This window comes from Pristis pectinata, chromosome 6, assembly GCF_009764475.1.
Source record: "Pristis pectinata isolate sPriPec2 chromosome 6, sPriPec2.1.pri, whole genome shotgun sequence".
NCBI classification, from domain to species: domain Eukaryota; kingdom Metazoa; phylum Chordata; class Chondrichthyes; order Rhinopristiformes; family Pristidae; genus Pristis; species Pristis pectinata.
This window is the reverse complement of record NC_067410.1, coordinates 67,285,517-67,299,690: the sequence shown is the minus strand read 5'-3', so window position 1 is coordinate 67,299,690 and position 14,174 is coordinate 67,285,517. Positions and strand designations below refer to the sequence as shown.

Here is a 14,174-nt window from a genome sequence, read left to right as displayed (position 1 = left end):
CCTCATTGTAGACTGATCCATAAGATGGGTTCCCCAGTGACTTGGTAGATTAGATTTAAAATTGGCTCAGCCGTAGAAGACAGAGGGTAGTGGCGAAAGGCTGTTATTTTGACTGGAGGTCTATGACCAGTGGTATTCCACAGGGATCTGGTTCCGCATGGTGCTGGGACCTCTGTTGTTTGTGATGTATACAAATGATTTGGATGAAAATGTAGGTGGGCTGATTAGTAAGTTTGCAGATCACACAAAAATTGTTAGAGTTGTGCATAGTGAGGAAAGTTGTCAAAGAATTCAGCAGGATATAGCCCAATTGGAGAAACGGCAGATGGAGTTTAATCTAGACAAGTGTGAGGTGTTGCACTTTGGGAGTCAAATGCAAGAGGTAATATATAGTAAATGGCAGGACCCTCAGGAGGGTTGATGTTTAGAGGGACCTTGAGATGCAAGACTATAAGCTCACTGAAAGTGGCAACACAAGTGGAGAGGGTGGTAAAGAAAGCATACAGCATGCTTGCCTTCATCAGTAGAAGCAATGAGTATAAAAGTTAAGTCATGTTACAGCCATATAAAAAAACTTTAGTTGGACTACATTTGGAGTATTGTGTGCAATTCTGGTTGCCACATTACAGGAAGGATGTAGAGACTTTGGAAAGGGTGTAGAAGAGGTTCAGCAGGATATTGCCTAGATTGGAGAGTATTTGCTATCAGGAGAGGTTGGACCAACTTGGGTTGTTTTCTCTGGAGTGTCAGAGGCTGAGGGGCAACCTGATAGAAGTATACAAAAATTATGAGGTGTAGATAGGGGAGATAGTCAGACTCTTTTTCCCAGGACAGAAGTGCCAGGTACTAGAGGGCATAGCTTTAATGTGAGAGTGGGAAAGTTTAAAGAAGATTCATGAGGCAAGTTTTTTTTATATATACACACAGAGAATGATAGGTGCCCGGAATATGCTGCAAGGGGAGGTGTTGGAAGCAAATACAATAGCAATGTGTAAGAGGAATTTAGACAGGCACAGAATGGAGGGATGTAGACTATATGCAGGCAGATCAGAGTAGCGTAATTTGGCATATGATTAGCACAGACATTGTGGGCCAAGGGCCTGTTTCCCTGCTGTACTGTACTATGTCAATCTAATTAACAGTTCATCAAGTTTGGTAAATTACACAAAAGGCAAAAATATCCAGTATTTCAACAAAAAGGTGTATTCAGCACGAAAATATGACCTAATTTCCTGATATATATCCTAAAGCAAAACCATCATCTTTATTATGGAAGGCAATTCAAAACAATGTTTGCAGGCTCAGTTGTGTTGAGGAATGATTCTGAATGGATAATCAGTAGAAAATGAATGACAGAAATGTTTACTTATAGCTAAAAGCCACAGCTCAAATGTAATGACCCGCCATTGGCAATTTATAAGAGACTAAGCAAAAAATTGAGTAACTCCAAGGTAAAGCTGGTTATGTGCTCCAGCCAAAACCTCAAACTGATGGAAAGTATAAATGCAAGTAGTGGAACAGAAAGCATAACCATATTCTTTGAACTTAAATATCGTAACTCATCCCACAGAAATAAAACAAATGAAAATCAAAAGAACTGCAGATGGTGGAAATCTAAAAATAAAAAGAGAAAATGGTGGAAAATCTCAGCAGGTCAGGCTGCATCTGTGGGAAGAGAAACAGAGATAATGTTCAGGTTGAAGACCCTTCATACTAAAATGTTAACTCTGTTTCTCTTCCCACAGCTGCAACCTGACCTGCTAAGTATTTCCAGCATCTGCAGTTTTTTTTTAGTTTTCATTTTCTTGTTGATTCACTGCCACTTCTCTTCATGAATGCCTAGCTTGAAGGAGGTCTCCTCTGCTCTGTATTTAAAAAGTTAATGTGGCCATGTCTACAATCAATGCAGAACCTTGATGATGTATTTAAGGACTTGGAAACATTGCAGAAAAGAAGAGCATTCAGCTGGCATCAGCTGTGGGATTTATAATAAACAATACAAAAAGTGAGAAAGAACAGTTATTGTAAATTGCTGACCTCAAACCTGTGTTACAATAGGACAGGGAATTCCAAGGTATATTGGCTAATAAGAAAAAGATTTTCCTGAAAAGTCACAGTTCTGATGTCTGCCAATGTGAGAAAACCTCATGCTGATTAAAAACAAAATCAACATTTTTTCAGAAGTTGAAATGTTGTTCTGCTCTGACACACAGACAACAATTGCAGGCTTGGTACATCATTTTTGATGTGCATTACAAAAAATTCTGGAAATGGCAGATCAGGCAGCATTGGTGGAGAAAAGAAACAGCTAATGAAACATTTCAGGTTGAAAGCCCACACCTCAAGCACTACAGCAGTTCAAGAAGGCAGCTCACCACTACCTTCTCAAGAGCAACTAGGGATGGACAATTAAATGCTGGCTCAGCCCTTGAATGAATGAAAAAAATGATCATACTGGAGAATAAGCCAACTCCTCTTGCAGTATTGAGGGAGTTTTTTTGAGTTCGATGTTAAACCAATGTCATATTTAGGAGCATTTAAAAAAAATCTTATAGCACTATTTCGAAAAACAGCGCAATTCTCCAGAGTCCTGTTCAGGTTTTGTAACCATCCCTCAACCAGTATCATTAAGAATATCAGAGTCCATTATTTTATTGCTGTTTAAGAGGATTTGCTACTGACATATTGGCTGCCATATTTCCCATAACGGTGATGACACGTTAAAAGTGCTTAAATTGCTGTAAAATATCTTAGCATGTCATGAGGTTGTGAAAGTTGGTATATAAATGCAAATCTCTCTTTGTGATCTCCTTGATCAAAAGTTAGTGGAATAAAATCTATACAGTGTTCAAACCCACTCATGCCAATGTCTAACCTCAAGCCAAGACAAAGCTGGCAAATTGCAAGACTGAAGAAAACAATCCGCAAATTTCACTGTCAATGCAAACAAGAAAAAACAACATTTTTCAAAAAGGCTCTTCAAACCAAGTATCATCACAAGCAGAATTCACAATAGTTGAAACAAAACCAATGTAAGCAATAGAGATATAATTTGAGTAACTTGTCAAAACCTTCTAAGAGCATGAATGCTCTGAGAAGATCATTACACGACTGAGGGAAAATACAGGAGATGAAATCAAGTACCTTAAAGGATGGAGACAAATTCAAGATACTTGAATGGAATTGAAAAAGACCCTGATAGTTTAGGTTTATGGGGCTATATTTTGAGGCCACTTCCCATCTTAAAAGGATTGGAAATTGTCTAAAAATGATATGAATAAAATTACTGGCCTATTCCTATTCACACTGTTTTATAACTGTCTCCATTCTGCCAACTTCTTCTATTTAGACAAATCAGGTGACCAGTCAGAGAGATTGGTCTGTGCTAACTAGGATACTTAAATTTGAGTTGCAATGCAGTTTTAGTACTGAACCCTGCTTGTTCCATTCAGTACGAGTTGGCAGTTGGTACTCAGAGATCAAATGAAGAGAAACTGCTTCCTCTGATGGGGTAGATCTGATCTGTATCAGTACTTGATCTTCAGGGCTGATGTCATAAAGCACTGATTCATTACAAAAAAGGTGATGGAAATCTAGGGCTCTCCCAAAAATAGGATGGGGATTGAATGAAAATCGAAATGAATCGTATTTGGGAAAGAGCATAATGAGTTGCATAACCCAGATGTAGAGATGAGGATAGTCACGGCACAGATATAATTTATTTAAATGGTGAGTTAAGTGGTTGAATGTTCTACCCCTGTTCATGCTTTTTTGTTCCTTAGGTAGTTGTTTATATTCAAGAGCCTGAGAGAACCAGTAGCCACTCCAAGGTCCTCTATTTACACTCCACTGGCTGACTGTTAGAGCAACTATTGCCCACAGAATGGATCTTGTTTCCAAACTGTTGGGCATTTAGCTGGAATATCCTGCCAATCAGGTGCCCAAAGTCCATTTGTTGAAGGAAATCTATCCCAAAGTGCATCTACCTCATAAAACACTGTGCACAGGGTTTATTTGAATTCTTAGTTTCAAATAAATATCATTTACTGGGAAGAATGGCAGATGCAATAATATATACAAGATTAAATAGTCTTCTGGTAAACAGACTGATATAAACTTATCTTGTGCTCCAAGATGTGTACTGACATTTTGGTTTAAGTTGGAGGTATGCTGCAAGCAGGGGCCTGACTTTCCTCAGTCAAATTGTCCGTAAACGATTGTTCTTCCCTTTTCATATAACCTGTCATCAACTGATCTTCCTGACTGAAATCTGACCAGCTGGTTTCAGTTAAATACATTATGCATGAAACCACAAGTGCAAGCACTCTTCCAGCTGCATATACGTTGATCATGCTAACTAGAACTCTAGGTCAGCGATTAATATTACGAGATAACTCTGTGTTTTGCACTCCTTAGACCACATATCATTCTATAACACCTGTGAAAAAAAGAAAACATTGATTAAAAGCTCCTCTTTAGAGGTTTTATAAACACAAATTAACATAACTTCATGTTACATTCTCTCCTTAAGTAAAAAGGACATCAGCTGAGTGCCAATCACAAGGATTTCAGATAACAAACTGGAGCACAGTGTGTAGGTATTTCCTCAGAGCTTTCTCCAATCGTTCATTGTAACTTTGGTGGACAGACGTTAAATGGATTTTCTATTGATCCTCTGCTGAAATTCGGTCAGCCATAAACAAGTGAATGGGTGCTCCACATCGATTCTGCCTCTTATTCCAGACAAAAAAAAAATTGAGTACCTACTGTACCACTAATATACCATCTCTAAATCTGTTGCAATAGAAGGATGTTATTTACCTAATATTAACACAGTGGAGTTCAGCTCCCTGAAGGTTTAGGTCAATAGATCCTGACAACAAAGGAGGCAGCAGCCTTGAGGATTTTGTTTCCGTTTCTAAGGCTTAGTTCGCTTTAAACTGTTTGGTAGGTACATTTATTTCACAAGTCAATCTTGCCATCTGAAGAGAAGTTTTTTTTCTTCATTTCATGGTCTTCTCCCCTCAGGCTATGATGTGATCAATGGACATTTCCTCCTTCAGAAGATCCAGTGCTTGGCTGCTCGAGTTAGACAAGTGGCTGTATTTATATCCACTTGTTCAGTACAAAATTCTGCTGATTTACATCGCTGCTGTCTATTCTTTGGAGCACGTGCTCGGGTTTCACATGATGAAATATGAAAATAGAGAACCCCCTGGCCCATGGTCTCATTAGAATATAGCAATGGAACACAATAACGTCTTTAGATGAACGACCAGAATCCTTATTTTGTGGAAACAAATCTTAGCCTTTAGTCAGACTGCATTAAACCAGCAAAGTTGGAACAGATCAGCAACTAAATGAATCGAGCCGATTGCCCATGTGCCAGATTTCCCCACGAAGACATTGGACCCATAACTTGCAGAGAGACTAATTACTTTTGTCCATGCTCCTATGCAGATGCTACAGAAGTTCAGCTGAAAGCAGGAATCTGTTTAAGTCCAGAACTCAAAAACCAGTGTCTAAGGTGGTTTCATGAAAACAACATCTTGTCAGCACAGCATGGAAAAGCATGGACTTGTAAGATAAGATAAGATCAGATCTTTATTAGTCACACGTACATCGAAGCACACAGTGAAATGCATCTTTTGCGTAGAGTGTTCTGGGGGCAGCCCGCAAGTGTCGCCACTCTTCCGGCACCAACGTAGCATGCCCACAACTTCCGAACCCGTATATCTTTGGAATGTGGGAGGAAACCAGAGCACCCAGAGGAAACCCACGCAGACATGGGGACAACGTACAAACTCCTTACAGACAGCAGCGGGAATTGAACCCTGGTTGCTGGCGCTTTAATAGCGTTACGCTAACCGCTACACTACTGTGCCTGCCACTTGAGCAACAGATACAAAACTTAACGGAACAAATTATCTGGTTAATATCTTATTGCTGTTGGAGAGACCTTGTGTACAGTCATCTGCTACAGTCTCCAACATTGTAACAATTATTCCACTTCAAAAGATAAAAAAAGTACTGAGATTTCGACTGTATTGATAGGCACTCTATTAACAGGAGTTATTTGTTTCCTTGCCAAACATCTGAAGTAACTTTTTCCCATGCCCTCTAAGCTGCCATGTTATTTTCTCAGCAAGAAGATTCTGCGTTTTTACTGCTGCATTTCATTCCAAGATTTTGGAAAGGTATGTTCCCCTTCATACCATGATGGATGCTGCTCATGGGAATGGGCAGAGTGAAATCAAATAAAGCAGCAAAAACAGATAAACAGATTTTTGGATGATGTCTGTTAGGCTTTTCCTGTCATCTTATTTACTCCTACTCTGGTGTGTCGTGCACTCAGTCCTGATTGGCAAAGTGGCACATGGGTTTGCACAAAAGTACATGTGGGTGAAAGTTCTGCCAACATTGTGAAGGCAGAATTTCAATAATGACATGTTGCAGTTTAATCTCCTCCGTTGGCCTGCTGCTTAAAGTATTATGTGTGCACTGTTTTAAAGCTGAAATCACCATTACAGTGGCAACATTATTAAGTCCCTTTGCAATATCCTAAAGATTATAAAGAGTGCATTCTCAGATGAAGTCCTCTGCCACTATGATCTCTTTGGGAAGTGGAACTGCTCTGGACTGAGGCACGATCTTCCTGGAAATTCTACTGTACAGCACATCGTTGTTTATCCAAAAACTGTTTACTGAAAACAATTGGGTAGTCACTGAATTGATCCCAGGTCCTCTTTGCAAAAGAAGCTCATCTTGCCACACACACTCCCCTGTCCACCTGGGTTTCTTCACCCTTTGCTCACATTTCACAGCCCCTCCCCACCCCCTATCTGGTTCCATCTGCTAATCATTCCATCATTCCCCTCATCTGGTTCCACCTACTAGCCTCTGTCCCATCCTTCCCTCTCAACACTATATACTGGCCATCTTTCCTCTTCCTTCTCAGTCCCGATGCAAGGTCTTGACGTAAAACATCAGCGTACACCTTTTGCCTCCAAAGCTACTGCTCAACCCACTGAGTTCTTACAGCATTCTGTTTTTCTGCTCCACTTTCCAGCATCTGTCATCTCTTTTGTCTTCTTTGTATCCATTGTGATGCCTGGCTTATGTGCAGTGGCAAACAATGGCATTCCAACACCTGTTTGGGTGCTACTTATACAGGCCATTTCTGTGGGAGACACGGTACCTGGCTGATCGGATCCAAAACCCACAGAGTCCAGTCCCCACATGTGGAACCTGAAAGAGGCTGCCACCCTTGTCACTCACCTGTACCCACCGGCACCACTCCATCACAAGCACAACCACCTCCCTTGTTCCTCCACTTGTTCGAGCTAACCAGACCCATGCTGTTAACCTGAATTTAAATTTTTGCAAAGGAGGCATTTCATTTTGTGAAATAAAAAAAATCAGCAAAATATATTTAAAGCTCCATTGAGGCCCCAAGCCACAACAAACCATAAAATGTTTAAGTACTTGGTTGGTAGCTTTGACATTAAAGCATTGTGGCTGAACACAGTTCATTCCATTGGGTATTGATCAGGAAAATGTTTTTTTTAAATAAATCAGAGCAGAGGTGAATCTAATTTCTCTTCTTCCACCCCTCCCCATCCCTTTGTCCTCCTGAAATAATCCAATCACACAGGGTAATGACCACTGTTACTTGATTTCCAGGAGAGAACAAATCTCTCATGAAATTCTGATAGTGTCTCCCATCGTTTGTATCGAAAACAATGTTTAGCAAAAATAGGAAAAATAATGTTCGGACTCATGTTTAACTGGTCACAACTTGATGTTCTTCACAGGGTCATGCATTCTTTCATTGGGAGACAGTGAAGAAGTGACTCATAACTTCTTAAAGATGTTCAGACACTCCAGGGACAGTAGTAAATATTAAAACTGGATTCACTGCATTTATGTCTGGATAACCGGCAAAAGGAGCCACTATTCCAGTCCTCACTATTCCCATGTGCGCTGGTTGGAAAGTACGTGTATAGAAGCCAGTTAAACTCAAGCTTGAGTCCAATTCTGATGCCGTGCTGTCCTCTGGCTTTATCCAACAGTCATTCAAAGGAAGAGCCTCTGAGTCATTCGAGAGTTGGTAACAGCTGTGTCTGAGTCAGTACCTTCAGGAAAGAAGGAACAAGAGGAGAAAACTGGACTTGTTTCTTCTCATAATTTCCCTTTTGTGCTTGTTCCATAAATTACAAAGGTCTAGCATTGGCAGTGAGCAGTATGTCTGCTAGATTGGTTAAACTGATGACATCTCTGCAGGAGCAGAAGAACATTTTGATTCTTTTCATTGAATTGCATCTCCCTTTATGTATTCCAAAGGCATTGTGGCTACATCAAAGCAAAGCAAGACCCAGACGAGGAAAAAATGCAGTTCCACCATGGTCAAGGTAAGATTAAAGTCAAAAGTTTAAATAAGATCACGTGTTATCATATTACTCTAAAACAAAATGACCTCACTAAGATTGTGAACTAACATTGACGGGAGTGTAAATCCAGTGTTCACATAATGCCGTCAGTTTCTCAACAGATGGTGGGACTAAAATGACTTTCACTGAGTGTCTAAAGTAGGAAAGAATAGGCAAGTAGAATTAAGAAATAACTGCAGTTGCCTCTGATGGGGCTCCACTGCAGAGCATGATTAATCTGCTGAAGATGCCATTTGGCTTAATTCTAGATATATATCAATTTGATGGAAACAATTTTGTTTTTCTGCTCCAGACTGATGACAATGAACCAAAATCAATGATTGTTTTTTAAAGGTGGATCAGGACATCTAATCCATTGCTTGTTATCTGAACTTACTGTTGGCTCTGTGATTGTTCTGCTTCTCTAAAATTCCCTAGATACAGGGAAGATTCCATTAGAGTGGAAAATAGTGAATATAACTTTTTTATTCAAGAAGGGAGAGGGACAGAAAGCAGGGAACTATTAGCCAGTTGAAGATGTGTCACACGGAAAATGTTGGAAACCATTATTAAAGACCATTAACCATTATTAAAGACCATCAGAGAGTTTAGAAAAAATCATGATAGTCAATATGGTCTGGCGAAAGAGAAATTACATTTGACCAACTTATTGGAGTTCTTTGAAGTAGGAACATATGCTGCAGATAAAGGGGAACTAATGGATAAACTATATTTGGATTTCCATAACGTATTTGATAATATACCCTATCAAAGGTAATTGCAGAAAATAAAAGCTCATGGTGTCGAAGGTAACATATTGCCATCTATGGAAGATGGTATCCTGTTAGATAGACAGAGAATCAGCATAATTGGGTCTTTTTCTATTTAGCAAGATATAACAAGTGCTCTGCCACAGGGATCCTTGCTGGGGCCTCAACTTTTTATAGTGTATATATACTGTAAATGATTAACGTGAAGTCACCAGAGATATCATTGCTACATTTGTTGATGACAAAGGTAGGAAAGTAAGTTATGAAGACATAAGGAGGTTACAATAAGTGTATAGATAGGTGAAACAAGTGGTCAAAAATCTGGCATGTGGAGTATGGAGGAAAGCATGAAGTTATCAATTTTGGCAGGAAAAATGACAAAGAAGCAATATTATCTAAATGGTGAGAGATTGCAGAACTTGGAGATGCAAAGAGATTTGGGCATACTAATGTGCAGTTCACAGAAGGCTAGGGTGCAGCTACAGCAGGTAATTAAGAAAGCTAACAGAATGTTATTACTTATTGTGAGGATAATTTGATATGAAAGTATGAGTGTTATGTTTCAGTTGCAAAGGGCACTGGTGAGACTGCATCTGGAGTACTGTATAGCATTAATATTTTATTTAGAAAGAATATTAGTGCATTGGAAGTAATTCAGATAAGGTGTGCAGATTAATACCATGAAGCATAGAATCATACCATAAAACAATACAGCACAATACAGGCCCTTCAGCCCACCATGTTGTGTTGACCTTTAAACCACACTTAATACTATCTAACCCCTTCCTCCCACATATCCCCCTATTTTAAATTCCTCCATATGCTTATCTAACAATCTCTTGAACTCGACCAACGTACCTGCCTCCACCACTACCCCAGGCAGTGCATTCCGTGCACCAACCAATCTGGGTGAAAAACCTCCCTCTGATATCTCCCTTGAACTTCCCACCCATTACTTTAAAGCCATGCCCTCTTATATTGAGCATTGGTATTGGTTTATTATTGTCACTTGTACCGAGGTACAATGAGCTTGTCTTACAAACCGATTGTACAGGTCAATTCATTACACAGTGCAATTACATTGAGTTAGTACAGAGTGCATTGATGTAGTACAGGTAAAAACAATAACAGTACAGAGTAAAGTGTCACAGCTACAGAGAAAGTGCAGAGCAATAAGGTGCAAGGTCACAACAAGGTAGATCGTGAGGTCATAGTCCATCTCATTGTATAAGGGAACTGTTCAATAGTCTTATCACAGTGGGGTAGAAGCTGTCCTTAAGTCTAGTGGTATGTGCCTTCAGGCTCCTGTATCTTCTACCCGATGGAAGAGAAGAGAGAATGTCCCGGGTGGGGGGGTTCTTTGATTATGCTGGCTGCTTCACCAAGACAACGAGAGGTAAAGACGGAGTTCAAGGAGGGGAGGCTGGTGCCCGTGATGCACTGGGCTGTGTCCACAACTCTCTGCAGTTTCTTGCGGTCCTGGGCAGAGCAGTTGCCGTACCAAGCCATGATACATCCAGATAGGATGCTTTCTATGGTGCATCTGTAAAAGTTGGTGAGAGTCAAAGCGGACAAACCAAATTTCTTTAGCATCCTGAGGAAGTAGAGGTGCCTTGGGAAAGAGGCGCTGACTGGCTATCTATTCCTCTTAATATTTTGTATACCTCTATCATGTCTCCCCTCATCCTCCCTCTCTCCAAAGAGTAAAGACCTAGCTCCCGTAGTCTCTCCTCATAATCCATACTCTCCAAACCAGGCAGCAACCTGGTAAATCTCCTCTGCACCCTTTACAATGCTTCCACATCCTTCCTGTAATGAGGCGACCAGAACTGGACACAATACTATGTGTGGTCTAACCAGAGTTTTGTAGAGCTGCATCATTACCTCAGCTCTTAAACTCAATCCCACGATTTATGAAAGCTAACATCCCATAAGCTTTCTTAACTACCGTATCCACCTGTGAGGCAACTTTCAGTGATCTCTGGATATGAACCCCCAGATCCCTCTGCTCCTCCACACTACCCAGAATCCTGCCATTAACCTTGTACTCTGCATTGGAGTTTGTCCTTCCAAAGTGTACCACCTCACACTTCTCTGGATTGAACTCCATCTGCCACTTCTCAGCCCAGCTCTGCATTCCTATCAATATCCCTCTGCAGTCTTCGACAGTCCTCCACACTATCCACAACACCACCTACCTTTGTGTCGTCTGCAAACTTGCTAACCCACCTTTCTACCCCCTCATCCAAGTCATGAATAAATATCACAAAAAGTAGAGGTCCCAGAACCAATTGTTGTGGGACACCACTAGTCACAGCGCTCCAATCTGAATGCACTCCCTCCACCACAACCCTCTGCTTTCTACAGGCAAGCCAATTCTGAATCCACACGGCCAAGCTTCCCTGGATCCCACGCCCTCTGACCTTCTGAAGAAGCCTACCATGTGGAACCTTGTCAAATGCATTACTAAAATCCATGTAGACCACATCTACTACACTACCCTCATCAATCTTCCTGGTCACTTCCTTAAAGAACCCTATCAGGCTTGTGAGACATGATCTTCCCTTCACAAAGCCATGCTGGCTGTCCCTGATCAGTCCATGATTCTCTAAATGCTCATAGATTCTATCTCTAAGAATCCTTTCCAACAGCTTGCCCACCACAGATGTAAGGCTCACTGGTCTATAATTCCCTGGACTATCCCTACTACCTTTTTTGAATAAGGGTACAACATTTGCCACCTTCCAATCCTCCGGTACCATTCATGTGGATAACGAGAACTCAAAGATCCTAGCCAACGGTTCAGCAATCTCCTCCCTCGCCTCGTGGAGCAGCCTGGGGAATATTCTGTCAGGCCCCGGGGATTTATCTGTCCTAATATTTTCTAACAGCTCCAACACATCCTCTCTCTTGATATCTACATGCTCTAGAACATTATCCTTACCAACATTATCCTCAGCATCATCAAGTCCCCTCTCTTTGGTAAATACTGAAGAGAAGTATTCATTGAGAACCTCACCCACTTCCACAGCAGGCACATCTTCCCACCTTTGTCTCTAATCGGTCCTACTTTTACTCTCATCATCCTTCTGCTCTTCACGTACGTGAAAAAAGCCTTGTATTCTCCTTAACCCTACTTGCCAAGGCCTGAATAAGGCAATGAATAAGGGTGTTGTTTTATGAATAAAGATTGGATGGGCTGGGCTGTATCCTCTAGAGTTTGAAAAAGTAAGATGCAACTGGATAAAGATCACAACTGGTCTTGACCGGGTGGATGGGAAAATGATGCTTCCAGGATGTTTGAGTTATAAGGAGAGGTTGCGTAGGCTGGGTCTTTTTTACCCTGGAGCACAGGAGGCTGAGTGGTGACCTTAGAGATAAAACATAACATAATGAAAAGCATAAATAAGGTGGATGGCCACAATCTTTATCCCAAGTTCGGGGAGTCTAAAACTACTGGGCATAGATTTAAGGTGAGAGGGGAAAGATTTCAAGGGGACCCAAGGAGCAACTTTTTCCCCCAAACAGAAGGAGATGGGTATGTGGAACGATATTTTGAGGAAGTCGTAGAGCCCCTGTCCCAGATCCGAGAGCAGGTTACCCAGTGTAAATGCAGGGCAGTTCCAGCAAGTTCTTGCTGCACCCTTGGACTTCACACATGGAGAAAGCTTTTCCATGTGATATCCATTGGCAGGGCAGAGCTAGGCGATCATAAGTAAAGCACAACCAGCAGATTACTGATACTTACACCCAGAGTTGCTAGCAGTCCCACAGAACTACATGTGTTTCTCTTTTCACTGCCAGTTGGGATGTGTTCATGTGCACATGTTTAAATTATTGCAGTTTTTTTTCTTTCTTGATTTTAAGCCTAGCATGTGTTACTTTGAACAGAGTGCCTTGCATAGCCATTTAGGAGACAGTTAAGAGTTAACCACATTGGGCCAGGAGTCACATATAGGCCAGACAGTTTTTAGCCTAAGTAAGAAGTTCAGCTATTGATTCCTGATTAGATAAGACATTTTGCTTGGACACAGTTTATTTGCTGGTAATCTTATGAACAGAAGGAAGCGTCATTTATGTGAAGTACAATAATAATGGTTTCAACCTGTGCTTCCATAGTCAGGTTGCCTGGGAATAGAACCTACATTCATCCACATACCTACGAGGATCCCAATCAAGCTGTCCGAGACTTTGCAAAGGAAATTGATGCATCCTGCATTCGGATTGAAAGAGTTATAGGGGGTGGTAAGTAATTACGTATTGCAGGGATGAGAGATCTTCGCAAGGAAAATTCGACCATTTTTATTGGATGTTTAGTTTAGTGTATAGGATCTCACCATTCAACTTTTTAAACTAATCTGCACCACTGTAGTCTTGCTCAGTGCCAAGCCTGGACCACCCAACTACCTTGCTCTATACCTTAGCTAAGGCTTAACCGGTGCCAAGCTTGGACTACCCTGGTCCCAGGCATGGATCCCCCTCTTCTTGCTTGGTCTGTGTTTTTTCCCAGTAGGATGCTTGTATTACCCAACTGATATTCCTGATTTTCTACTTCATCCTGGAGAACAAATCCAGGAAGGCTACTTGAGCAATCAGGACATCACCATGACGATCCTGATTTCACCTGGCACCAGTTGACATACACTTCCAAAGCAGGCATGGCTGGACAGGATCAGGAACAGAAGCCTTGGCTGATCTCCCCATCCCTGCTCCCCAGCACTGCAGGATCTAATTTAAATGGACCAGCTGCTGCCCTGGCTTATTTCAGCTGCCTTCAACAGAGGAAATTAATTTCTAAATGTGGCTTGGTCTCCACGGATCTGAACTATTCAGCATGGTGGAGCTTGTGTTTCCACAGCTGTGATACAATTTCTGCTGCATGGTAAAAGCTCAGGATTCTGCAAAAATGTTATGAGAGAGATTGAGAGGGGCATAGTCAGGTAAAATCCGAGCTCATGGTTTACTCCAGAGAGTG

The 14,174-nt window shown here is 41.2% G+C and overlaps 1 protein-coding gene across 1 annotated transcript in view; it reads left to right on the top strand.

Moving 5' to 3' along the window:
• Nucleotides 1-14,174, top strand: part of LOC127571176 (ephrin type-A receptor 3-like) — a 281,826-nt gene that overhangs the window by 224,244 nt on the left and 43,408 nt on the right. Inside the window, exons 9-10 of the mRNA XM_052017293.1 lie at nt 8,344-8,411; nt 13,319-13,444. Coding sequence (XP_051873253.1) covers nt 8,344-8,411; nt 13,319-13,444 — 194 coding nt within the window. The remainder of the gene's footprint in view (nt 1-8,343; nt 8,412-13,318; nt 13,445-14,174) is intronic.